Source organism: Pygoscelis adeliae, unplaced genomic scaffold (genome assembly GCF_000699105.1).
Source record: "Pygoscelis adeliae isolate BGI_AS28 unplaced genomic scaffold, ASM69910v1 Scaffold41, whole genome shotgun sequence".
NCBI lineage: Eukaryota > Metazoa > Chordata > Aves > Sphenisciformes > Spheniscidae > Pygoscelis > Pygoscelis adeliae.
In genome coordinates this window covers 4,492,562-4,520,501 of record NW_008824373.1, presented here as the reverse complement: position 1 = coordinate 4,520,501, position 27,940 = coordinate 4,492,562, and the positions used below count along the sequence as shown (strand labels likewise).

Below are 27,940 nucleotides of genomic sequence, written 5' to 3'. Positions count from 1 at the left end.
TTTGAGATCCTTCTCAAGGTGTGACATAGATGACTCCCTGCAGCCCAGGAATTCCACAAAGAACATCAAACAGAGGCTGATGTACCTTTGCTGCTTGTGTTGTCTTGAGCTCATGCCAAAAGATTACCTAGCTAATGACAATGATTATTTAATATTAATTTGTTTCAAAAACAGTACTTGCAGTTTATTACGAACCAGGGCTCCTACCTCTTGGGGTCCTTCCTTTCAGCTACTCTGTAGACCTAAAGCTAGTCAAAAAGTTATGGCTGCAATGGTAGGTTATCTTAGAGGAGGTGGAACATCTGTTTTTTTACCTAGATATCTGACCTATGAATGGAATATCAAAAAGAATGTGTTGTCTTTAAACCCTGGGGTCCAAAGACTAGCTGTGTAGGGGTTCTCAAAGTATGCATGATGGCCTGTGGTTTCAGCTTCTTTGTTTATTTAGGTAATGGATAATTCTTTGCTAAAATGCAATGCCTGTTTGGAAGGCCTGCAAGACAAGAATTTAGTCACCAGAAGAACTTCTGCACCTATGTATTAGAGCTCAGATTGCAAGTAAAACTTGTCAGGCCGTATCACGTCACATATGGACCTGCCATTCAGGGATGATGAGTAATGTTATCGGAAAGGTGATGCAACAGCCTCTCTTCTGCATCAGAAAGCACTTGATTATTGGCTCTGGTTCTGTAGTGTCCAGAATCATCTGTCATTAGTCTGTCTGTCTACAGGGTTGAATAAACCAGACTGCCAGATTGTGTCCTCGAGATCTGGTCAAATGGTATTGATGTCTGATGTAGGAGTTCCTAACCTTGATCTCTTCAGCTCAATCACACAGCAGAAGGTGCCTGCTACTTTCCTCCTAGGGACAGCCTGAGTCCTAGGCTGTCTCCTGATTTCTTGGAGTTGAGGTAGTCTTGCTTCTAACAAATATCCTATTTAATTTCATCTTCCAAAGAACAGTTGTTTTTCATTGCCAAGATATTTCACTTCCATGAATTTCCTGGGACAAGCCATTCAGAATCTCCAGATCGCTTCTTCTGCAGAAGCTGTTGATGTGTAAGGTGTTCTGCGTAGTTCTGGTGCTGTGGAACGTTCGTACTGGGGAGAAGCATATTGTCACAATGACGGGAGGTTCTTGGAAGGAGCAAGAGTGAGTCTGCTAGATGTACTCATCTGGCCAACTAGGTGCGGTTAGTTATCTTCCTGATGCTCTTCTGGAGCTGAGCTAACTTCGTTAAGTCTCTGTGCTTCTTGTCTTGGACTATCTGCATGAATCGGAGCAATTCAGATTATCCATTAGCTCTATTAAATTCTGTTTAGGGGCAGGTCTTGCTTATCTTTCCAGGGGAAATTTCTTGATACTTTTCAGTTCTGCTGCAGCCAATGTCATAAGGCCTGTAAGGAAGATAGCATCTCCAGGATGACAAGTGGGCTTTGTCTTTTGACATTCGCAGGACTGAGCTTCGCTCCCTAAGATTGCTCCTCTCCATTGTTGAGAGGTCTGAGCATAGTTACCTCTGCACAAGTGCTGTTGAACTGGATAACAGATTTTATGAGCTTTCACTATGAAAATGCTGACGTAGAGCTGTCCAAGGGATCTGAGTGAATCCGTTAGAGCTCAAGTTCTGTTGGTGGCCTTGTCTAAAAAAATGGGCCCATCTTTGACATCAGTGGGCAACTGACTATGGGGGCCTTCACCAAGCACTGTGCCGTTGGGAAATTATCAGGAAACCATGCTCTGCTTGACAGGGTGGCATTCCCATCGGTGTGAAAGTCTGTAATTTGCTTCAAGGTAACTGTGTTTTGTGGGGAGTGCTGGGGGGAGTCTCCCAGAGTTAAAGGTGAGCATGTGAATTATCACTCAAAATTCTGGTTACTGGTAAGTAGCTTCTAGTTGTTTACTTTTCAGTGTGTGTGGTGTGTCTGGACACATCATACAACCGTATCGGAAAATACCTTATTTGGTGACAAAAGGCAGGTTGAAGGAGATGCCTTTTTTCCTAAAAGAACAGGTTAACACTGAGGTGTAATCTATAGCTGAGATGCACATCACAATCGAGGAGAGGAGTGGAAAGGTGCCTTTTAAAATATCTCTTCTTTCTCTGTCTTAACCTAGCTTTTTGTTGGGTAAAAGACTAAAGTAGAGAGTTTGACAACAACTTTAAATTTTTCTGGGTGCTGTTGGTTCTCAGAGGTTGCTATTTGCTGGGAATCAAGGTAAGTCCTATCTATGCCACTATGTCAGCTTTTATCGCCAGCAGGGGAGCTTTCACCAGCAGTCCTCTCAAAGCACGTTTTAGTACCAGTAATTTGCTATAATAAAACTTCAGCAGATCCTGCCTTTGAATAAAGTTCCAGTAGGTCCAGCCTTTGAATAGGAATCTTTTTTTTTTAAAGATACAATAGAACATATTTCAAAAACTCTAGCAAAGTTTTGAGATACCACATTAACTTTTCATAATGTTAAGTACATGTAACTGAAATTAAATGTGAATTGATGGGGTGTTTTTCCCATGTGATTGTGTTTCGGTATAAAACAAAAAGAATCCTGAATTGGCTTCTGTTTCTTCATTGGTAAACAGATTTTTAATAGATTCAGGTTCCTGTTCTGTGATCTGACATCAGGGAACGGCTCTTGAAGCACCAATAAATGTTCCTTTGTTTATTCGTGTTTGCTAGAGAGAGAGAAAGCAGAAAGGCTATATCCAATTGAATTGGAGGGCAGAACAGCTAAGTAAAAGAACCTTAACCCATCATCATAAGGGAGGGTAGTGTCTGCATTTTCCTTTGCAAGTAGGTACCTGTAAAATGCATCTATTCTTTGAACCTGTTTGCTTTTCAAAACCTGTTGTATGCACTGGTGACATCAGAACCAGAGTGTCTTAATGACTTCTTGGTTGATGTACTCCTCTGTTAGTAAATGTCTTGCTAATGTTTGAATGTAGTAGATTTTAGCCAGTATTCATTTTTCCCCCCTTTCAGTGGAAAATAAAGCTTGTTTCACTGTGATTTGGATGCTCTGCTGTGTATTTGGCCTTGTGTTGCTAGTGGGAAGTAGGCTTAGAGCTGTCCATTGTGTTAGGTGAAGCCTCTTTCTTTCAGGTGGTGCTGATTTGGGAACTTTGTAAAAAAATTAAAACTTATTTATAATTTGTGTGGCAGCATCCTAAGTTAGTTTTGGCAATGCAGATTTTAATTAGGTGGGAGAGGACATTGATTCTTTTTTCTCCATTATTACTACTTGATGTGTCTCAGGAAAATAATGTTTGCTTCTTGTCACATACATTAGTACAAGAGGTTTCAGCTGTTTCAAGCCTTTGTTACTGATTTAGTGAGGGGAGGCACCCTCAGTATTGGGGGTGAATCCCTTGCAGTAAATTTAAAATTACTGAGAACAGGCTACATTTTCTTCGCTGTGTTTCATGAGTTCTTTCAGAAGTAGTTTGTGCCCTTTCCAGTTTATGGCACTGAGGTTCAAAAGTGTGATTTTGCTAACTCTCACGTCTGGTTTGTTCATTATGGTAAGGCTTGCCTTGGTCTGTTTTTATTTTTGACATCTTTAAAATAGTATCACTAGCAAAGGAAAATGTCAGTGATGTCTGATGGGAGAATATTGAGCTTCTGTTGAAAATTTTATACTTCCCTCAGTAAAGTTTCACAAGCAGTATACAAAGTTACATTACTTTTATGTAAAAAAGAGTGACATCAAATAGCCTATGTGCATGTAATTCAATAGATGTGTGAATATAAGATCTATTTTGTTATCTCTTAGAATATGGTAACTTAAAACGAAGAGCTAAAGCCAGTTTGTTTGCCTCTGAAACTGAAAAACCGATTAAACCATTAAACACTGCAGTGCTTAGAAAAACAATTTGTGAAGACAACAAACCACCTTTAAATGCCTGTAGCCTTCCTGTAGTAAGTGAGGAGACTTTTCATCAAGTACCTTTTTCACGTTTACCATATACTGATTAGTAAAAACTTGGAAAAAGTGCAGAAAACCAAGCAGGGAGCAAAAAAGCGGGGAAATCTGTTTCTCAGAAAGTGATGGTGTCCTGCTGTTTCAGGTCACCATATAGAAGGAGGCCTTAGAACAAACCTCTTCTGTTCACTAGCTTTGAATAGTGCATATTAAAATATATCGTTTAGTTTTAAATACTAAAAGAATTTGAATACATGTGGTCTTCTTTAGCCAGTATATCTTAAGGTTAGCTTTATAAACATTTTAAGATGCTAATTTTGTTCCTTCCTTCTGCATTTCCTGCTTCTGTCCAAAAAATAGCACAACAATGAAGATGAGTTAAAATAAATAGAAAATTTGAAATAGTTTTGGCCAGTTTTCACATGATATTTAAAAAAGGGCTTTTGTGTGTACATATACAGATGCATAAAGAAAGTGATGTAATTGCTTAAGAATTTGTGTAGTACATACTTCTGAGTAGTAAAGAAAGTTTTTATATTAAATTTGGTAATGAATCTGTGTACTTGAAAGCCAGCATGTTTTATAGTTGCCAACCTATGCAAATCAACATTTCTTCAGGAAAACATTGAAAGTACAAATGCAATACAGAATTAAAAGCTTTCAAGTACAGTTCACAAACTAAAACTAGCAGTTTCGAATGACAGTGATTTTCAATCAGTCTGCTCTGGATGGCATAAATTGAATTAACCAAATGTTGAAGTTCTTCAAGGTTTTGCACAGTTGTTGCTGTCTTGTCAAACTGTTGCACATCAAAATAGAAATGGGCTCCATGTCTTGACCTCTTGCTTTGCACTTCCCCACCTGATTTCTCTTCCCAAAATAGCAATAATAAGGTGAAATAATCTCTCTGGGGAGAGTTGAAGACTCTAGGCCATATTATATTGCAGAGTGATGGAGAAGCAGCTATATATGCTAACAACTAAAACCCAACTGGGTTTTTTTCTCTGGCCCGGAAGCCAGCTGGCACTGAGTGAAAGTCTCTGACCTTCCAAACCAGACGGGACACGTCCCAGCTGCCCGCTGGGTCCCAGGTCCATGCTGACACCTGAAATGTGCTTGGGAGCAGCCCGGAGGAGTGCTAGGTGGCCTGGGTCAGTCCTTTGGCACCACTTCCCTTAGGAGCACGGACTTGGCCTCAGCGGCCTAGGGCATGGTAACTTGCTGAGAGGGAAGCCAGGAGGGGAACAAGTTGCTGCTGCTGCCTAAAGTCACTGTCTGTTTTCTGTGTCTCTTGGTCACCTTTGCAGATGCCAATTGATATAGCTGCAGAATAATTTATCTCCCCCACAGAAAAAGTTGAATTAATTTCTTTGAACACCTTGTAAAATAGTAAGATAGTTGCTATCTCGGGGGCAGGTTATACAGAGGAGATTTGGAGGAATTTGTTACCTTAGACCTTCCTACGCTCCAAACTAGTGCTTCTGTTTGTTCATAGTGAGAGAATAAAGGAAAAAGGGCTAGAATACTAAACATCCTTTTCAGTGCAGAATCCATGAGAAACAGATAACTGGTAAGTGTTTTAACAGGTACAAAAGTTTATTACAAGCTAATAGTGTTAGCTGGAGCATGTAAAAAAAAAAAAAATCCTGAATGTCCAAGATTTTAGGACAGAGATAGAGCCAGTCCAATAAAAATAAATCTCATCTGATCCAATCAAGTAAAAACTGTGTGTAGGAGGTTCCAATTCAGTTGAATTTGTAGAGGTGCTCTTAATATTGCTATGCTTCCATAAGAGAAGTTGACAATTTCTTTAACTGTTTAAAAAAATCTATTTTTTTGGCATTCAATTATATGCAAACCTGCCTCTTACAGTATTGGTGGAATAATTTAATCTTCTAAATCTTTCGCTGAGTTTATTTTAGTGAACTTTCACAAACTTCTTCCAAGGTATTATGTATTTAGGTAAAAAAGTGATACCAGAATTGCTGAAATACATTTTTATTATTGCTAGTGTGATTTAACAGCTGGAAACAAAGGGAGCAGCACTGTGAGGCTGTGCAGTGCTTTTAAGGCTAGTGGTTATCTTGAACCACAATTGTTAAAACTTTGTTTTAAGATGTAAACAAGTTTATTTTGACATTTGAAAGAATTTGGATTCTGGGTGGAAAAATGAATTGAGGGGAGGAAGAAACAGTTACTTTTTTCTTACTTTTGGGTGAGAAATTAGTATGAGAAATGACTTTTTCATACTTTGTGTATGAAATATGTATATATGAGTACTCAGAGAGCTAGGAGTGGCAGGGCCAGCTTAAATGTCTGATTAAGTGTGTGTTAGCCACCTTTTTCTCTCAACTGGTGTAAGAAAGTTGACTTCCTAGCTACAGATCAAAATGTTTAAAACAAACAAAAAAAAACCCCAAAAGAAGGACACTGTCTTCACCTACTAAAAGTTTGAATAACATAAAGATATCGTGGGAAAGGAAAAAACCCAAATACTTAATTTGGCAAGAAAAGATTGTGGAAGTAGAAAAGTAGGTTTTGCCCAATACTCCCCCCCATTCCCGAAGTTCATCTGGTCTTGTTTAAAGCCCGCAGAAATGCATTTGCAACTGAATTTTGCTGAGCCATACACGTGTAGTTTTTGTACTGGCTTGAATGTAAGCGGTCTCAAAACAAAGGTCATCTCCAGTTTTTCAGATTAAAAATAAGATTTGACAGAAGTATGTAAAATGTGAGCTTGCATTCATCTCTGCATGGCCCAACACCCCACAACGTTATGTACAGCTTTTTTTGTTGTGCATTTTTGTAGTGTGATGCTCTCTTCCTTACAATCATGCAATTATTTATATGAATGCATAAGCACTAAGCACGAGATCCCTTTGCAAGCAGGATCCACTCTGATTGCTCTTCTTGTGTCTGCCGAGAGCCGGCTCTGTCTCTGGGGCTGCGTGCGTCCTGCTCGGTAAGAACGGCTGGGGTTATGTTCCTGGCTGGCCACCCAAGTGGCACCGGCTGCTTTGAGCTAGCTTCCTCTGAAGCGGACAGGCTGTATTCATCTATTCTATATTGCACTTGGCTGCAAGCGTCGACTAGGTCTTGTGTGCTGCTCCTGTGACCTCAGGGAATGAATTTTCCTGGTTTTTTTAAGTTTGGAGTGTTTGAAACAGCCTTCATGGGTGATGCTTTTATAGCATGAAATCGAGGAGTGTGTGTTGAGTGGCGTGAGGATATATTCATTGAGAGTGGAAAGCCTGTTGAGAAGTTGTTAACAGACTGGGAAGGGCAGAGGGAGTCGCGCTTGGTGCAGTCTTACCCATACTGGCATTGGGAACAGTTGCTGGAGTGAAGTGTTCCCAAAACTGTGCCCAGGCTTTGTCTTCAGAAAAGCTGTTTGGAGCAGTGTAGGTGGCCGCTCTCTGGTCCTCCATGCGTAGCAGGTTAGGTGTACACCAGAGGTACAAATGACCGGAAGGAACTGGTATGCCATTACAGACATACCTACCTGGTAGATTGCTGTGCCTCATCGAATTCTTGCAAAGCTGGTCCTGGAGCTTCACTTAAAGCAGGTTCTGGAGCTCCCATGCCATCAGGTCCTAGGGCTGCTGCCACCTGCTCAGTAAGGATATACAACACGGCACCAAAAAAATGTTTCTTGTGATTTTTAAGGGACCATGTGGTAAATGTGCAGTTATGCAGTGATTTTTTTTTTTTCCTTTCTCAGATTTGAAGGCATATATTATTTAGAGATTATAATGAGCCTGTACAATGCATAAAATGCATGTGGACGCTATCTTGTACCTGTGCAGTTCTCTGGTGTAATCATTAACGATGTGTTTTACCATTCGGTGACTTTCCTTTGTCTCGCTTAACAGCCTTGCATGACATTTGTATAGAAAAATACACATCTTTTCCCTAAGAAACAGGCAAGGATATCATTGAAGTAATGTCTTTTATATTTTGACTTACTTTAAATTGCATTTATTGTCAGATGAGTTCATCTTACGAACTTGTCATATCTCTCCTTGAACGTCATTTTGTAGTTAATTTCTTTGCGAAAATACAGAGAAAGCATACTAGGCTTCTGAAATCTTACAGTAATATTTTCAGATATTACTCTAAAGGATGAACCATTTCCTCCAGCTTAAAATATTAAGCCAGCATTGCTTCAGCTTGCTTTGCAAGGCTTAACTATATCTGCAGTTATGTAAGTTTCAGTTATGTGATATTTCATGGGCATCTATTTAAACATACAACTATTATTTTTAGTTGAAATATAGACTATATAAAGACTTAAAAGATGTGGGATCAAGGTGGACAACCTTGGCAGCAATGGCCTTTGAACCAACAGCAGTGGATGCAGTCATTTCAGCACCAGCAAGATCCAAGTAAGTATATAGAAAGCTTTGTGGATTAATTTATTTTTAATCTGTTGTCATTTGAATTTTTGAATCTTTGTTACAGAGCATGACTGATAGTTGCTTTTTTTGTAGCTGCCCTCAAGATGATACATTTATGGTGCTTTTCTTAACGACTAGAAGAAATAGAAAACACACATCGATTCCAAATGTTTTGACATAGTTAATATTTAATATGCAAAATACAGGCAAGCAACCTGAGTTATCCTGGACAAATTATCAACATTTTACCAGTCATACAGATCAACATTTAGACCTCATGTACTTTTACAGAATCTGTATCCTTGTCAGTTCTTTAGCCAAGCTGAATCATTTATTTGAGAAAATCTGCTTTTTATTCAGTGCCTGTGTGGCAGAAGTACTAATGCAGATGTATACACAGAAAAACTCTCACTGGAAGATTAGTATGATACCTGTTTTAGGTTACAGCAGTGATGATCATGATCTCTTGTTTGGATTTTTCTTCTCCACCAAAAAAAAACCATTTGAAACAATAGAACATAATATACCTTAAATTGAGAGTGAGGTGACGACAATTCAAAGTATCAAGAGAAACTCAGAAATGGATAAAGAGACTGGAGATGTGTATTTAATACTCGGGCAGAGTGATCAGGCACACTCGTTTTACATTGCTTTCTGTCACTTCAATTTCTGTAACTTCAGTAGAGAGATTTCCTGACTTGATAATGAGCAGAAGACATACTAGTGTCCTCATCCGAGACTGCAATTTATTTACTTACTGGTAGGAATGGTAGTAAAGAAAAAAAGAGGGGATAGAACTGTAACATAAAACAGTATTCCAGAAATCAGGGGTTATATAAGGAGTAGTTGTATTGCAAATGTAGTTTTCTTTCTTACACTTGAATCTTCATGAATTTAGAATTTAAGGCTGTATATATTTCTTTCTGATATAAAAATTAGTTCGCTTATGAAAAAAAGTGTATTACTACCACCCATTCAGTGGTAATGTGAACGTAAAATAATTTGCCTTATAGCATTTTGAACATATGCAGAGAAACTCTACTTCAGCAAGTATGTACACTTTGACATTTGCTTTCAGTTTGTTTTACTGTACACAGTGAATAAGTTTTAATGGTGCTCATGGTACTTGCTGAAGGTAAACGTTGCCCATTTCTCTTGACGTGTAATTGAGAAACAGTGTTAAACTTCAGACATGTGAATACTAACCTTACAAATTTCCTCTGTTTATTTTAGGCCAGATTGACTGGGCTGCATTAGCTCAAGCATGGATTGCTCAGCGAGAAGCCTCAGGGCAGCAGAGTGTAGTGGAACAACAAGGAATGATGCCAAACGGACAGGATATTTCAGGAATAGAGTCTGGTCCAAACAACCATAATAATTTTCAGGGGGATCCCAACTTCAACAGAATGTGGCAGCCAGGTTTGTTTTCCTTCCTATTCCTTCCTTTTTTTTCATGTAATGAAATTTTCTTTTTGTCAGGACATTTTTCGGTGTGAATATGCTCTTGTCCCTCAGGTTTCAAGATGCAAAACACTCAGTAGCATCAACTAATTAACTGAGTATCACAGCTGCTACTTTCCAGTCAGGTGTTCCACAAAATGGGTAACAGCACAGACACAAAGGTCTGATAACACAACTCAGTAATCTCTATATAAAATAAATAAATGGGTTTTATAATATACATATGCAAAAGATTTGTTCTGTCCCTGAATGTTGTAGAAAGATAAAGTGTGAACTGCAGTTAGATATTTATTTCCCTGGATCTTATCTCTTATGCATTTTGTTGCTTATCCCACTGCACTAGGAACAGCAGCACTGAAGGCAACAGGATGCCTCAGAATTAAAGAGCATCTTTTGCCCTCTCCTGTAGTGTAATACCTGCTTCTGGCATGATCTTGACATGTAGAGTGAGTTCAGAATATAACTGGCAGATGCTGGCTTTAAGTGTCTTAAAATCGTGAAAAAGGAGATAAGCAAAATTCTGTGTGTAATATATGTTTTTATTACATGCTTCATATACTTAGTATTTGCCCTTTTTGACTTATGTATCTGATTGTCATCTGTGTAATTTTTCAGTTATTGTAAGTTAAAGTTGGTTGAACGCTTCTGTTAGTATCAATTATTTTCAGTTCTTTATAACTTCCTCAAAAGTTTTGGCCGAAACTTCATTTTCTTTTTAAAACTTCATAAAATAACACTGGCAATAAGCATGGGGTAGAGATTGGGTATTTACTGCTAAAAATTTTTCTGAAGTTGTTTTCTGAAAGGTTTGTTATGTCACCACACTGTAATGCAATTTGAAATGTGTGAGCAAGGTAGTTAGTAAGCCTGCATGCATGCCTTCTGCTGTCTTGGTGAAAACTGCACTTCATGCTTGATTCTGTTAATGATTGAAAGAATAACACCTCCAATTTTCACTGTGACTATTCAAATTTGTTTAAGTGCAATGTTTAATAAAAGTAGGCTTAAAACGTCATCGGTGGTTCTTACATGTGCATAACAAAAGGGAGGTAGCCGTCAGGTTTCACTTAAGTTTCACCTGCCTGCCCTGGGCTGTAAGTTATTGTAGCCACGTGTAAGAATTTTAACTTTACTATGTGGCAGTACATAGAGTGTATTCTAGCTGTATTTCTGTGTAGTAAGTAGAGGTTTTCAGAGAAATATTGTGTTATTATTGGACAACTTTGGTTTTCATGTGATCCTGTGGTGGCAAGTTCTTCCTCCTATGCTTTTTCGTCTGTGAGGTGAAAGAGAATAATATCTTAAGTGGTAGTTTTTGCAAATAGTCACAGAATGGTAAAAGTGAGGAAGACATTTCGCTGATAATTATAAATGTTTGGTGTCCAAGCTTACCCAGAAAATGCAGAACAGGAAAACATCTTAGATCTAGGAGTGAGAGTAATGTAATACCTTTTGTTAACGGGAAACAATGTGCCAATGCATTTTGTTATCATTGGGTATATCATTCAAAGAATATGTTTTTTGGGACACTGAAAAAGACCATGCTGATGCAGATAAGACCCAGCTTCCCTTAATTTAGGCAATGTCATTCTTAATGTGTAGAAGTAGTCACAGCAGACAAACTAAATTATAGCATGCATGGCTAGCCAAAGTTCTCTTCACATATTTACTCTGTTTCTACAAAGCTTCGTCTTTCTCCATATCCTTCCAAGTTTCTTTTTGGATCCAAAAGTTCTTTACGCGCTACTAATTAAAAAGCAAAATGGCAATCTGAAAACCAACTGTGTAACTAGCGAACGATTGACGTTCCGCAAGTGAAAACAGCATCTGTTGATGCGACTTGCAAGCTTTCAAGTCAGTTGACTTGAAGTAAATTGGGCGTTTAAATAGTGTCAAATGCTAACACATACATTTATGAACAATAACTCCTGTAAGCAGTACTTAAAGGATAAAGGATTCTGTCCCTTAGATACTTTAGGAGTATTGACTCTGGAAAAAGATTTGATTAATCAGCTAAACATGACCTACTAGGATGACAGTGAGAGTGAAAGGAGTGATACAATCTTCAGACATACAAAGAAAAGAACAACCAAGTAGAAGAACTATGTTAACCCTTTTTAGTTGCTACAGTAATGCATCCAGTTATGATGCAGATGGGGAAGACAGTAAAAATTAGAAAAATGGAAAGAATTATTAAAGGACTGGATGGAAGGTAGGAGTTAACGTGAGAGGCTAGGTATTAATTCTGTTACCGGTGAAAGTTACAAGGTAGTTCTGTCACAGTCTATAAATATCTGTACAGTGGACATAATTTTTAGACTGATTTCCTGGGAAGACAAAGCTTATGGCCACATGAGCTATTAATTCATTCCTTAAACCCTTTTCACTCTGTTAGCCAATTGTAACTTATGTTTGAGGGCTTATGACTGTAGCTTACGCTGGGACCTCTGCTAGATATTGGAGAATCCAGGGAATCGTCCATTATCAAGACAGAAGACTTTGGAAAGCTGGTTTCAGTGGTTCTGCTGCTCACAAAACCATTTGCTTTCCATAATAGGCCTTTTAAGTCTATCATGCAAAGGAATAAAATAGCTCATTACTTTGAAAGTTGAAACAACATAGAAATAGAGAAGTAGGAGCAGTTCTTTAACAGTTTACACAATTTCTAAATGCTATGGTGGACTCGGTATCACCGGAAACTTATAAAAACAAATTTACAGCGTCTCTGTGTCCATCCAGTTCTGCCCCTGCCATGTTTTAGTTCGGCTACAGCTATTTGTATTTCCTTCACTTAGTTGATGAGATTATTGAGACAGTATAATATGGTCTGTAGATTGATGATTCTTCATAACTTTATTATCTGTGTTGCTTTGAGGAACCTTGTGCTGAATACAAGAACACTGAGTGATTGGTTACTCATATAAATTGTGCTAACTTGGTATCGAATTGTATTCTAAATCCTAAACAGAATGGGGAATGCCTCACCAACCCCCTCACCCACCTCCAGATCAGCAGTGGATGGCTCCAACCCCAGGTCAAATGGAAATTGTTCCTCCATCTGAAGACAGCAACAGTCAGGACAGTGGGGAATTTGCTCCTGACAACAGGCATATATTTAACCAGAACAATCACAACTTTGGGGGACCTCCCGATAACTTTGCAATGGGGCCAGTGAACCAGTTTGACTATCAGGTGAAACATATTTGTTGCTTTAATATTGTAGACGCGCAGAGTCCCTTCCGTGGATGTGTTCCTCTAATATCATCTAGCGGCGACTTTCATTCTTCAGTTCTACAAACATCTACAGAATCTGTTATCTGCTAAGATACATTTTTACCAAATACTTTACAGAAGAGACTTTAGAGTTTTCAGTTCTGTTTTGAGGGCAAAGGTTTTTTCTATACTAATAATGAGAAATGGCTGTTGTCTGCAATATTAAAATGAATCACTGTGTTCCAGTATATAAATTAACATTATGTAGTTTTGTGTTTAAAAAAAAAAAGGAGGAGGAAAAAGAAAAAGTTCAGAAATATATACTTAAATACACTAGGTAATGTACCATAGGGAACAGTCCTGTATTTGCAGGGAGATAGACTGGATGATCCATTGATCTTTTCCATATCTATCTACTGTGATTCTTTGAATAAACAATGGTATTTCTAAAAAAAATCCACATCCAATTTTTTCTTCATTCTGGCATATAAGTTGCATAGCATAATAAATCTGTAGGTGGTTTTAGCACTAATAATAGCAGGGGGCATTGCACAGATCTTTAAACACAAAGAAGTTTTGGATCTTTCCCGTATTTTCAGTATTTTTCTTTCAAAACTCTTAACAGGTACAGTTTGTCATTTATATTAAAACACCTACCTCCTGTTCATAAACAAACCTAAGGGAAGATGGGCAGAAATGTGTTTCTGTCTTCTGGCCTACTTTTCTCTATTATTAAATTCTCTTGTTCAGCTATATTGTTAGGAGGTGAACCAATATTTTCAAATACACTGGTTTATTATAATTTCCTTTGTTTACTATTGTGGGACCAACTCTTAAAATTAATTTCTCGAAGTACTACAGAAAACTTGTTTTGCAGTGAATACCACAGGGATGCTTGGCCTGAAATTGTGGTGGAAGAGTGCTTCTACCACTAGTGACTTAAATAGATAGTCAATAGAATATAATAAAAAAAATTTGATGCTGTAACTTTCTTCCTAAACACTCTCCTCTTAAATAGTTTCATTAGGCATTTCAGGGCAGCAAATATTAAAACAAAAAAACCCTCATGTATGCCTCAAGACTTGTGACTTTTGGATTGTGTACAGCTTGCTCAGAACCCAGGGTCTGTACTGAACTTGCATATTTATGCATTTAATATTTTAATCAGCCATACGAATAACATCCGTGAATGATTACTGGAAAGTGCACAGTGCAAAATTCTTTTGTAATAAAAGTTTGAACTTTTCATTTTTGTCCTCATGTTGTAGTTACAAGGAAAGACTGCTAACATAACTAAACTTCTAAACCTTAATTTTGTATACTCTTCATTTAACTGCATGCTCTGATGCTAAGCTGGCAAGGAACTGCTGGAGATAGATGGTGATTATAGGGCTTAATGTTTAGCACAATATGAAAGGAGATTGGTTGAAGCCCTTTCAGCTTCGTTAGTATCCCTGCTTAAATCTAAGTTTACTCATTAAATATTTAAGGAAAGCTTGTTTCTTGGGGACCACAGAAAAAGAGATTGAGAGATCTCAGTAGCCTAGAAATCGTGGATTCCTACTTGCATGGATTTCTGTAGACCGACTTGCGCACATGCTGTATTTAGTGTTACATGTGAAGAAAAATAAACTGCATTACTCTTTCAGCATGGGGCTGCTTTTGGTCCACCTCAAGGTGGATTTCATCCACCTTATTGGCAGCCAGGACCACCAGGGCCGCCAGGTCCACCAGCACCTCCTGCACCTCCTCAAAATCGAAGGGAAAGACCCTCATTCAGAGACCGACAGCGTTCACCTATTGCGATGCCTGTGAAGCAGGAGCCTCCACAGATTGGTACATGTTAACCACTCCTTAATGAAAAAACATAAAAGCTGTGTTTTGAAAAGAATTGCAAAATTTGAAGACTTTTTTTTTTTTTTTAATAAAGTAAAAAAAGAAGGGAAAGAAAAAGCTATTGTAAATGTATTTTTCCCCACAGTCAGATGTGTGGCTTGTTTGGATTGGGGTGGGGGGTTTGGTTCTTTGTTCTTGGTTTTTTGTTTTTTTTTTTTCTTTTTTGTGGGGGGAAGGTTTTTTTCATCTTACAAAACTGTGAACCTTGCTTATGTAGATGCTGTGAAGCGTAGAACTCTGCCTGCCTGGATTCGTGAGGGCCTGGAAAAGATGGAACGAGAAAAACAGAAAAAATTGGAAAAAGAGAGGATGGAGCAGCAACGTTCACAGATGTCTAAAAAAGAAAAAAAGGAAAGTGAGGAGGCTGAAGAAGGGGATGGCCCACGGTTACCTCAGAAAAGTAAATTTGTAAGTAGGAGGGTTTGCTTTTTGCTCAGGTTTGTATTTCCTGAAAGATATCAACTTTTTGGTCTCTTCAAAAGAGGGACTGTGTATTCCTGGTTATCTCTTTGTTTCTGTTGCTTAAAGTAAAGTTAAGCTGCTGCTTTGTTGATACTTACTTGGTGTTTTGAAGTTTTTAATGTCTGAGAGGTAAAAGTATGTTACTTGATCTGTAGTAGCAAAGAAACAATGTTGAAATTGGGCTTTTTTTCTTTTCTGTATTTTTGGGAACATACATGGTCCTTGAAGGTTTGAATTCTAAATCAGTAGCTGAACAAATTCAGATACCTGTATTTGCTGAACTGAGCCCATTTAGGAAGCCTTGTGTTGCCTTCACTTTAGGAGTTACCTCATTTTTTTGCAGTTCTGAGTACCTGTCTGGCAGTGAACTGACCAACTATGTATTTACTTATGTCGTGTGGGTAGAGAGGTACCTGCATGTTTATTAGGAGGGGAGAAAAGAGATAAGAGTTTTATGATAACCGTAGTACAGATTTCAATACAAAGTAAATCAAGTTGACTATCATAAACTAATGAGATTTACATCTAAGTTTTTCCTGAAATGTATGATGCTGTTCTTGTAGGACAGTGATGAGGAAGATGAAGATGCTGAAAACACAGAAGCTGTAAGCATTGGGAAAATCAGCAGGAGTCCATCCCCTGCTCCTCAAGAGGAGCAAAGTGAACCAGAAATGACAGAAGAAGAAAAGGAGTATCAAATGGTATTAATAATGTAGTTCTACCTAAGTATTTCTGTCTATTTGCTCATATTTTTCGGGCATAGCAAAGTAAGAGACTTTTTCTCTGCCTGATAGTGTCAATAGAGGTATAGTACATATTATGCAGTAAAGCAGGGTTGTATTTGCACGTCTCTTCATAATGCTGTCTTTCTCATATAGACAAGGATATAGGTTATATACTTACATTCAGTACAATAGTTAAAGAGTGTACTGACTGTAATCTTTACATTGATCATTATTAATTCTATGGTTTGGCTTAACTTGTGAAATTCCTGAAAACTTTTAATGATTGAATGCACCCATCTGAAATCTATGCTTCAACCTCAGTTCCTGTGAAAGGGAATTTAGGAAATATTTTCTTGTGAGGAAGTGCTAGAAACCCAAGTCCTAGACCAGCAACAATTTCACTGTGTCTGCAGAAACTTCATACTTTGAAATCATAGTTGTGTGCTAATTGTACAACTGAAACCTTGTTAATGAAGGCCCCAAATTCTAAAAAAGTTTGATGAATGTATTTTTGTAAAGCACATGGGCAGACTGAGCAGCTTGGAGAACTAGCTACCAACATTTCAATTTTTGTAGTAAATACGCAATAATAAAATCCTATATAAGTAACCTCTGATTTTTGCAGGATTGGGGTCAGTGAGGCAGCATACCAGACAGAAATGTGCTCTTTATTTTTTAAAAGAATAAATGGAATCAGTCTAAGTACATTTCTGATTTACATATTTGTTTGTTGTATCATCTTTGACATTAGGAATCAGTGCCCTGGATAGCTGTGTGTAATACAGGTGGATACAGTTCATACTCAAAATACAAACTGTTTTGAAAGTTCTGAAATCAGGTCAAATGTAAACAATTTCAGACTTATGTTTTTAAGTCATGTCTGTTGAAAGAAATGATTAAATAAAATGTGCAGGAGAGTACTTTCATAGGCGTCAGAAGAAGTGAAGCTCTCTGGATATAATTTGAATGCAGCATTTACTCAAGAGGTTTTAGCCTTTAATTGTATATACAATTTTCTTCAGATGATGCTGACAAAAATGCTGCTGACAGAGATTCTCTTAGATGTCACAAATGAAGAAATTTATTACGTGGCCAAAGACGTTCACCGTAAAGCAACTAAAGGTATGCTGGTCCTTTTTTTTTTTCCTTTTTTTTTTTCTTTTTTTAGTTTCTTCTGTGAATATTCTATATTTGCATGTCTCTAGAACATTTAACCTCCATAGTTATCCCCCAAGAACAATTCCAGTGTAATGCATCCAACTTGGTAGAGTTCAAATCCAGTAATCATGTACTGTTGTCCTGTGCAGTGTATTGTGAGTTACTTCAGTTATTCCATTTCTTTCATACAATTCATTTATTTAGTTAAAATGGTACCTGTGTGTCAGTGGCTCTTGAGTTGTAGCTGTTTCTTAATGCTATCATCTTTATCTCAAGTTCTTAGCTGTTCAGAAGTGAAAAGAGACGAACTTTGAGTCCTCAGTAATTAATTTGCTTTCACTATTAACGTGTATTGTACTTACGTAACAGATTTTTTTTTAACATAACTGAGTTAATCTAAATATGTAACTACTGAAACTTGAAAATTATGTGCAGATGCTGTAACTTGGAAAGTGATTTATGAGTATATATTTGTTTTTTTCTGTTCACTATTAATTTGCAGTTAAATTCTAAATCTTCGTGGTCAGAAAATCTAGAACTGGTTTTAAATGGATGATGCGTTTTTAATGTTTCTTCTCTCCCTCCAAAGAACAGCAATAGTAGTAGATTTAACAATACCATAGACTCATGACTATGAAATCGTGGCTATTTGTGTTAACATGTTGTTCCTGTTGTTGATGTGATACAAAGCTCCTGCAAAACAGCTGGCACAGTCCAGTGCACTGGCTTCCCTCACTGGACTCGGTAAGTATGTTCCTTATTTTTGAGAGGGCTTAAAGGGGGAGTTTCACTCTTGCCTTGCGTTTCTAGAAATTGCATTTTGAAACTAGATTTTAATTGCCCAGGAGTATGGGACACTTTCCGATAACTTTATCATTATCAGCACCTTTGTTTGTTCCGCAGGTGATCCTACTGATATAAGTGGGATGGTTTTTGGAGTAAAGGACTAGTCAGTGTGAGTTAGTGTATGAGAATCTTGCCCTAATTTTGAAAATACATAAAAACTTTAGATAAATTTACTTTTCAAGGTATGATTGTTTCAGAAGCACACTGCAGTCTTCAGAGAATACTGTTTTATATTTTTCTTCTGTTTTGATCCATCCAAACAAGAAGGGAAAGTTGATAGAAGAGTAATGTGAAAGTCGATAAATAAAAATATGATAATCTTTGGAATTATTATTTTATTGAAAAGCTACATAAGCACAGAGGCTCCCATATCATATATTACCAGAAACAACACAGGAAAAAGAGATCGAAATTCCAGCTTGAGACACAACAGCAAAAGATCTTTCCCAACATGCTTTTTATCATCTAAAACATACTACAGCAGTGTCAGTGATGAGTTATGTGTTCGTTACGTGGAATTCCAATGAATTATATTGAATGTTATCATCACAAGTTTTCACGTTTTAAAGCTAACTCAATAAAGATCGTAAGAACCTCAGACTGAAAGAAAGTAAATACCTCCATGTCAGATGTTTAAATTGACTTTATCTTTCTTATCAGTCCAGTAGTTATTAATATCTTTAGGGGAGAAGAAAATCCATTTCTGTTCCATCTCCGTACCTGTCAAAGTGCAGTCTTTTCTAAATCAATATAGAAAAATTGATATGGCATTCAGAATTTCTGTAGCCTTGGACTGTGGAGGCGGCTGAAGTCATTTCAGAGATGTCTTCTGGGAAAGGTCCCAGGCATTTTCTGTCCGGTTGCTGATACAGAGGCAGGCACTGTTACGATCTCCGCAGGGAGCTTTTTTGCCCTTCCATACAATGGAAAAAGTACCGTGATCACAGTGGTTGCTTGCCGAAAATAGACGAGCTGTTCCAGAAGGAGTAGAACCAGACAGTGAGCATCAATGCAGATATGGGGGCCTTGATCACACCAGTCAAACAACATTGGCACTTACCAGAATAAAGTGACTTCTTCAGAGAAGAGGAAGTGAAGGAAGGGCAATGTTACTCTCCTCTTTGCCCCACAGAAATATTAAGAACAAAGCTTAATCTTTCCTCGTGATAGACTGGACTTTATGCACGCAGGTGGACTGGGTGGTTATGGATCAGGAGACAGTGAAGATGAGAGGAGTGACAGAGGCTCTGAATCATCTGATACTGATGATGAGGAATTACGACACAGAATCAGGCAAAAACAGGAAGCGTTTTGGAGAAAAGAGAGAGAACAGCAACTACTACTAGAAAAACAGCTAGAAGGTAAATCATGTGATGTCTTCGTACTATGCTGCTGTATGTGGAGTTTACTACTTAGTATATGTAAGTCAGCGGGAGAGAAAATGCATTTTAAGCCAAAAAATATGAAGCCAAATTTAGAAATAATGTTCTTTAATTAAAAAGTTTTAACAAAAAAGATGTTTGAGCTACTTGATCAAAATGGGGTTTGCTTCTTTTCTTTTTAATAAGAGAAAAATCCACGTAGTGTTTTCCATAAACTATTCTACTTCAGTGTTAAAAGAGCAGACGTGGTGCGTATATATCTATAGCATATAGATATATAGTATACTATATAAATAATAGTATTGCTTTATAAAAATGCATGTGTGCGTATACTGTATTTTTAAAAAATTATTAGTATCTCAGTTGTGACTGGGGGATAAATTTCACCTTTCTGCACCAGACTGCAGTTTATATAAACCTGATTCCTTAAAGTTATATACTCTAAGTATATGAAGCACATTTCACGTCATCTGAAAAACTTGCTTTTCTGTTACATAATCTTGAGCAGTGCGCCTTTTGGAACGTACAGTGGGAGGCTGCAGTTTCTTTGAATTCGCTGTTCTCGGTTGTAGTTGAGGTTTGTTTCCATATGCTGCATCTTCATAACTGGATTTTTACACCTCATACCGAGGAAAGATTATTGAACCCAGTCAGTTCACGCTTAGCCTCTGAGAAGGTGGCAGGCTTGATTTTAAAAAAATAGAAGTAAATCACAGATCTATTTTTGCTTCTCCGTGCAAGGTAAGGTTTGTCCTTTTGTACCGATAATGTAGGTCAAAAGGGTATCACAGTCACCTTGCACTGCTGAAGAGCAGTCTAGATCAACAGATGAATACAATGGTAAGAAGTCGTGATCGTTCAGTTCATAAGCTGGAGGAGAAAGTGCTATTACGATAGCATACTTTTTTCTTATTTTAAGATGGATTATTTCCTTTTTCTTTTAACGGCCTAGCAATAAGACATATGGATCCCTTAATAAAAGGCTGAACTAGCTAAACTTTTGGTTTCCTTAATATTCCTGTCTCTCTCTGAGTGTTTTAAGATCTATGCATAAAAAGATAGCCGTATGGAGGGTGACTGAGTGGTGGCCTATGACCTCTGTCTTCCTAGTGCAGGAAGCCAGATGTCAGTCTGGGGACATCTCCATGGGGCTATTTACAAGAAACATAAATCTAGAGTAAAGAAGCCGATTCTATACATCCAAAATAGTGAAGAAGACTAAACGCAGGGTCTCACTTGTAGCGACGTCTAGGAAAGGCAGAAGATTTCTAATATACGATACAGCGTCTTCTAACATACACTGGCTTCTGCCTGTATTACCTAACCACTCGAGGACCAGATGGAATTGTTTTCTGGGTTAGATTTGACCATCAGTTGCCATTTGGATCACTCTGGGTTTCCAGATGCAGTTTTATTCCCTAAGTTAATTCAGGAACTGATGGCCCACATCGAAAGGCCATTTTTTGGCTAAAAATGTTGTATGGCAGTTATTTTTTCTGGGTTCAATTTAAAATGGGAAGGGGAGATAAACTTGGCCAGTGATGCAAAGGATCCTAGGTTGAATAGAAATAAGTAGAACTTTTTTGAAGTTGGAAGCCTCTGGAAAAAGCTCCGAGGGTCTGAACTTCTTTATTTTGCTATATGAAAATCTTGGTCTGATACTCATTATGTTACTTTCAAGAAATGTATTTTTAATTCTTCTGCTGTCTTCTTACCACTTTTATAGTATTTGCTGACTATCAAACTTACATATAACCTCAACTGACATTAACTTTTTGTTTTGTAAGGGCTTCACCATCTATCTGTATTAAATGCTGTGGACTGGACTTTTGAGCTGAGTCTTAAGCAAAGAATTATCTACAAGTCTCCTTTTTATGCTATTCCTCCCTTCCTTGGAATTCATGGGCTATAAAACCTGTTAAAAACAAGGAAAAATGTAAATTGCTTGTACTAGCTAGCATTTAGGACTAATCTAAGTTATCCTTGGAAAATGCCATATACCTGATATTTTCTTTCAAAAAACAAACATGCGTCACTATAGCAGAAGGTACTCCTCTAAGACTTTTTTGGGTGATGGGGCCTACAACATGGGTTGTAACATTTGGGTAATGTACCCTACTACATACGGGTACAGCCAGTGTTGTTCTGGGGTTGAGAGGCCACCCATGCGCTGTGTGGGAAACAGAGCTTCTTCGGACCAGGCGGTGATTGCTCCAACCCAGATGAACGGGGCTGGAAGGAAGGCAGGAAGTGTAGGTACCCCTAGAGGAGTGTTGTACGAAGGAGAAGGGGAGAATCAGGTGTGTCAAAAGGTTGCAGGAGGAAAAAGTATGTGTGTTGATGAATTTGGGACTTCTGGTGCTCCAGGATGGCAGACAGTGTATTAATTATAAGTATTGTGAAAGGTGCTTGGAAATCTGGTTTTGCCAAAAGTAGCAGTATGGAAATTATTGACATATGACTCCAAATTAATTGCATTTTTCTTTTGTGTACTTTTTTTTTTCCCCAGAAGAAAAGCTACAAAATGAAAAAGTTTCAAAAGAGATGAATGAATTTATCAACAAAGAACAAAACAGTAACTCAGCATCACAGGAGGCAAAAGAACTTGAAGCAGATATGGTTCATGAAAAGAAAAGATCTCCAAATGCAATCGCACCTGATACAGAACTCAAAAAAGAGGGTAAAGAGAGGACAGGAAGGAGTGGGTCAAGAAGCTCTAGCAGTGGTAGCACGAGCAGCAATAGCAGAAGCAGTAGCAGTAGCAGCACTGTATCTAGTTCATCCTATAGCACTAGCTCAGGTAGTAGTCGTAGCTCTTCGCGTTCTTCCTCTCCTAAAAGGAAGAAGAGACACAGTCGCAGTAGGACGCCTTCACATAAAGTTAGGCGCAGCAGAAGCAGGAGTTACTCCCACAGAAACAGGAGAGAGAGGAGTAGGAGCAGGGAGAAAATAAGGGAAAGGAGAAGATCTAGCAGAAATCGCAGTGCTGAAAGAGGGGAGAGGCGAAGAAATCGGAGTCCTTCAAGAGAGAGAAGCTGGGATAGACGTAGAAGTAGTAGCCGTTCAAGAGACAGGCGAGCTAACCGTGCAAGTCGCAGCAGAAGCAGGGATAGACGTAAAACTGAAGACCAGCGTAGAAGCCCTACTGCAAACAGGCACAAACATAAAAGTGAGGGCAAAGATCAAGAAAGGAAGAAGGAGCAGGGCGGAGGTGTAGATAAAGACAGAAAAAAGAACAGAGAAAGGGAGAGAGATCAGGAAAAAAGAAAAGATAAGCCCAAAAAAGAGGAAAAAGAAAGTAAGGCTGGCAGTCATGACGACAGTAGATTAAAGAGAAAAAGAGACAGCGAAAGAACTTTCTCTCGCAGTGATTCAATATGTGTGAAAATAATAAGACAGGATTCCAGACAAGAAAGCAAAAAAATTTCTACCAAAGATAGCAAAAAACGGTCAGGCTCCGAATCTAGTGCGAGGAGTAGTTCTGAATCACCAGGAAGCAGTAAAGAAAAGAAGGCTAAGAAATCGAAGCATATTCGGTCATGCTCCATGGAGAAATCTCAAAGGTCTGGTAAGAAGGCAAGCCGCAAACACAAGTCTAAGTCACGATCAAGGTAGTATACTTTTTAAGTATTTTGTCTGACTTTTTTTTATTTTTTGATATTCGTCTTCATGTGTACGGCATATGAACTTTTTTTAATAAAGTATGGTATTTATTAAATTTTTTTGTCTTAGGCAAAAGTAACTTTGGAAAATCTTTTAAAACTATTAAGTACTAAGCCTAAAGTGTGTATGGGTTTGGGGGTCTTTTATTTTTTCCTATTAACTTTTTCCCCCTTTTCCTTTATTTTTCAGATCAACGACTCCTCTTCGTCGTAAACACTGAGGAACTTATGGCACCAGTGCTATGACGTTTAAAAATTCCATGAGTTATAAAAGGCTTGTCTCATTATAGAGGCACATTGTGGCTATGTAGGTGAAACCAGAATCCTTTTTTTTTTATCTGTAAATAGGTGTATTTTTTTCCAAATGCTGCTCAGAATTCAATACCTAATAGGATTTCTTTGTATTACATTTTTTCAAGAACGGTAGTGCTTATTAAGAATATAAAACAGGCCGCCATTCTCTTTCAGCTGTAATGTTCTTAAAATTACTATTGAATGTACTGTGATGTCAATAAAGCTCTTTAGTTCATTTTTTGTTTAAAATTCTTGCACCTGAATTTTGTGTTAAATTGTAGAAAGTACTTTTTAAAAAAAAAAGAAAAAGGCAGCTTTTTTTGGTATAACAAATTTTTAAAGTACTTGAAAAACACTTGTCAAAATATGTAATCCATGGACATGATGAGATTAATCTATTGGGGGGGTGGAAGTACAAAGAAAAGACCTCTTATTTTTTCTTCAGATATGTGTAATAGATTTTTAATAACCTTTTTATTTGGACTAGCAAGTAATATATGCTGTGAGTGTAAAATATGGGTCGCTGTAATACAAGCTATACTTAAACAGACTGAACCCCATTAGGAATATGTGCGACTAACTGATCTTGTGTGACAGCGTTAAGCTCTGGAACTATATTCCTCACCCAGTTTTCAGAGAGAACTTTCTGGATGTTCAGGGATATTACAGGAACAAGACTCAGTATTTTAGATGTTTTTATGGAATATATTTATAAATGGCACTCAGTACGCATTAGAAAACTGACAATAGGTTAACTTTACATTTTGGCACATGCATTAAATGTGTAGTAAACATTAAAGCTGGTTATTTTTGTTAGTGTTAGGAGAATTGTGATTCCTGTAAAGCTAATACATTGATTAGACAGCAATGTAACTAAATTTTTGTTCTTAGTATCACCATAAAGTGAAAGAGGTCACTGATTACCTCCTTCTTCAGGAAATGAACTATTGCTGTTAGTAACAAGAGTGTGAAATAATACTAGTTAAAAAAACCAAACACCACAACAATGCACGACCCTAGGCCAGTGACTGTTACAGAAGAACGTTAATTCAGGAAAAGATTGGAGATCTGTGCCTAGGTCTGGTACGATACCAATTGTGAAAAAGATAAAAGGCTTAACATCAAAGTAAGGCCTCTTTGATGGCTGTGTCTTCTAAGAAAAAAAATACACTAGTACAGGCAACTTGCAAAGCATGTCTTCATGAACAGATTAATCCATTTAACTAAAATTAGAATTCAGCTATGCAGCATTTTTGCCAATGTAATTTTTTTCAGAAATTAGATGCAGAAGTAAACTGCTTCAGTGCAAAGAATCACATTTTAACTGTACATTTATTAAGCAAGCTAATGGCCGGTGAATACGTGCATGTTTATCAGAACACTGTTACAGATAAATAATTAGTTATAAATAACATACCCACCCCCCCAATTAAGTCCTTTTACGTAGTAAGCAGTCACACCTGTTAGCAAAATAAGGCATAATTTGCAACACACTAATTTTACTTGCAGTGGTATGGATATAAATAACGGTGTATTGATCCAATCTCAGTCCGCTATTGGCTTTTGGTAAAAGTGAGGATTTTTTGAAAAGCAGGTAGCATAACGGTTCAGATGTCTTAGAAGGATGTCTTCTGAGAGAAAGAAGCTAGAACTAAGTTTAAGAAAAGCTATTGAGGAATACAGTTTCCATGATGCATTGAATTTGATTTTCAGTTCAGATTTTATATTCTCTGTCTAATAATAAAAAAGATTGTGTATGAAAAGCTTTATATACTCTGCCAACAACTGGAATTCTGTCACTTCCTGTAAATATGAAAATTATTTTTTGACACAAATGCACTTATATGGGTAGTGACTGTATGCCAATAAAAAGAGCATACGATCTCTGTATTTAACTGTTTTGGAAATCTTACTAAACAGCATACTCAGCACACCAGTAATTAAAAATACATTGGTACTATGTCACCTTCACATACGTCAGACTTCTTCATGTTTTAGTAACTCATTTATGAATGTTTTTCAATGGTGAAGGCTAAAATAACATCCAGTCTTTAATTCCATACATCCGAAGCGATCTTAAATTAAAACGTGCAAATATATACAAAAATGGGAATTCATCATTTTGGAGAAGTCTAAATTGGGTCGTCGCTCTAGTCTTTTACATTTTAAAATAAACTGCAAAAATATTTCGGTGCACTGCAGGAGAGCAATACATAAAATTTTGAATGTCATGCAGCAACATGACATTCGGAGGCAGTTCCCTTGAAAATTTTTTTTAATAAATAAGGGATGGTGTGGAATCAAGTGAAAAATGTTTTCCATGCAAATTGTTTTGAGGATGAATACAGCAAAACCAATGTGAATATGTACCCCAAGGTACCCGGTACGCCATGTGAGAACAGGAATCGGCTGTGGCCGTGGACAGGCCAAAAAGTAGTTGGGTAAAATATTCTGACTTTAAAGATTGAGCAACTACACGCTTTTTGAAATGTGGCATAATAACTGGTTTGGAAAAAAAATCTGTTGTTTTTTGTGTCTTTGAGGCCCTGTCTTGTGGGAGAGGTTAGAGTCTAGGCTGCCGCTTTTAACTGCTGTTATCTTAAAGTCTGTGTTTAATAATAGAAAAATGGAATGGCTACCTCCAGTTTAAAACCCGCTTATCCTGTTAAGTAAAATACTTGCCAGTGTGCATGTATTTAATTGCTTGTTATGAAATCTTTAAAAATCACAAATATAAAAGCAATGGCAACGTAAGGATTGGCTTGCTCCCTCCAGATTTTGCGTTTGCTTTGCTAAATAAATGAGAAATAATGCAAATTAATTTGCATAAGTAATATGCAGAAGCACACTTTGAAGGAAGGCATAGTTTTGTGTCTTAAGGAGACCATGTCTTCGCATAAAGGATTTCTTTGAGCTCTGTTTTTTCAGTAGCTCTGAGGTGTTACTAACAACTCCTAAGTCCACTGCACCGTGAGCTTTGCTGGATGGAAAGTAGGTGAGTAGAGAAGCGGTGCACATACGCACTAAGCAGGTTTGCCATATATTTAATTGCTGCCGAGACAAGCTTCTTCTGAGACCTTTCCGTAGTCCTTATGGAGCTTTTTTTTTAAAAAAAAAATCAAAACTTTAACTACTAGATGAATTGTACTGCATTTACAGGAGACCTGTAAATGGGCAGATTTCAAGCAGCGAGGGTTGTAGCACTGAGCAAGGTCAGTTAGTAAAACAGACTGGCATTAGATAGAGGGAAGAGCGAGTCAAACCGTGAGGGGTGATACTCCTCCAGACCTCCTGCTGCCTGGAGGGTGCTCCTGCCCCTGGCTTTGTGCAGGGAACCCGGCCGCTGCCGTCACCTGCCCGGAAAGCGGGGGAGCGCTGCCAGCTGCTGCTTCCATGGCTTACCCCTGCCTTGGTCCGCACCGCTCCCTTCCAGCCAGCTTTGGTTTTCGCGGGACTTTCTCATGAGACCTGCAGCTCAATAAAGTGTCAGAAAACGATTCTTTTTCAAAACTGGCTTAATTCTTTACCATTTAAGCGTGTTAAACTAGCTCACCGTGGCGATCTGAAAATGCTGAAGCCCACCAAGGGGAAAGAGGAGGGGAAGAAGAGCTCCCTGTGTCTGTCAGCTCCGAACCGCCGGAGCTGCTCACAGCGGCACATGGATTCAAACCCCTCCACTGAACCTCAGTTCGGGGCCCTGGGCCGCGGTGCCTGGGCGAGGGAGGGGGGGAAGGCAGCCTTGTCCCTCCCGGGCCGCAGCCCGGACTTTGCCTGCAAACCATGGCGCGGCAGCCTCTGCAACAGGCGGCAAAACAGCTCGGATGGTTCCCAAGAGGGAGCGCTCAGGAGTTTTGTCTCGAGCCCGGCCATCCTGGGGGCCCAGGAGCTCTGCTCCATGCCACGGACGTGTAGTGCAGGCTGTTGGGTATCGCCTCTCTCCCTGAAGTGAGGAGTAACGTAATTTGGGCCCTGCCCTGCAAGTCCAGTGTGTCACTCGGTACGAGAAGAGACCGAAGGCTCATAGCGAACCACGGTGTCATCCGAACAAGCCTCTGCTAAAGGGTTTTCCTGTTCCAAGACACGCAAGGATCAGGTCCACACGCAGGAGTAAGGGGGCATAAATTTAAATAAAATCACTGTGTTAATTTTCGGCGGAGCTTCCAGCTGCAGCCATGGGACAACGTGGGTAGGCACTCGTACAGGCCGGGTCTTGCAGGCAGAAAGGGCGCCCAGCCTGCGCTATCAGCAGTCTTGCAGTGCAAAACGCATCGGGACACCGCGGTGCTTCACTGTTGTGAAGGGAAAGGTAAATAAGGCAGGTTTTCTTGCTGCTTGTACCACGCCTTCTTAAGCTGGAATCTTTTTTTTAAAAAAACCAAGCTTGAGTAAGTGCTTGTAATGGTCTGTCCAGCGTTTTGTTTTGCTTCCCTTACCTTTTATAAAATAAATACTCATAAAATCTTACTAATAAATACTATAAATACCAATAAATAGATTTTATAAAATACTCTAAGCGGCG

The 27,940-nt window shown here is 38.3% G+C and overlaps 1 protein-coding gene across 4 annotated transcripts; it reads left to right on the top strand.

Annotated features, from left to right (window-relative positions):
• Nucleotides 1-24,243, top strand: PNISR (PNN-interacting serine/arginine-rich protein). 4 transcript variants are annotated; one of them, XM_009320149.1, is made up of 12 exons: nt 1-18; nt 8,192-8,310; nt 9,556-9,741; nt 12,752-12,975; nt 14,646-14,832; nt 15,110-15,300; nt 15,918-16,055; nt 17,102-17,201; nt 17,928-17,981; nt 19,274-19,444; nt 21,975-23,076; nt 23,318-24,243. In XM_009320149.1, exons 2-12 carry the CDS (start codon nt 8,223-8,225, stop codon nt 23,346-23,348), a joined length of 2,472 nt encoding a protein of 823 aa, XP_009318424.1. In that variant the 5' UTR covers nt 1-18; nt 8,192-8,222; the 3' UTR covers nt 23,349-24,243. The 4 variants fall into 4 exon arrangements, with proteins under 4 accessions (XP_009318424.1, XP_009318425.1, XP_009318423.1 ...); XM_009320150.1 differs by lacking the exon at nt 1-18 and having other exon boundaries at nt 8,139-8,310; nt 21,978-23,076; XM_009320148.1 differs by lacking the exon at nt 1-18 and having other exon boundaries at nt 8,139-8,310.
• The last annotated feature ends 3,697 nt before the right edge of the window (nt 24,244-27,940 follow it).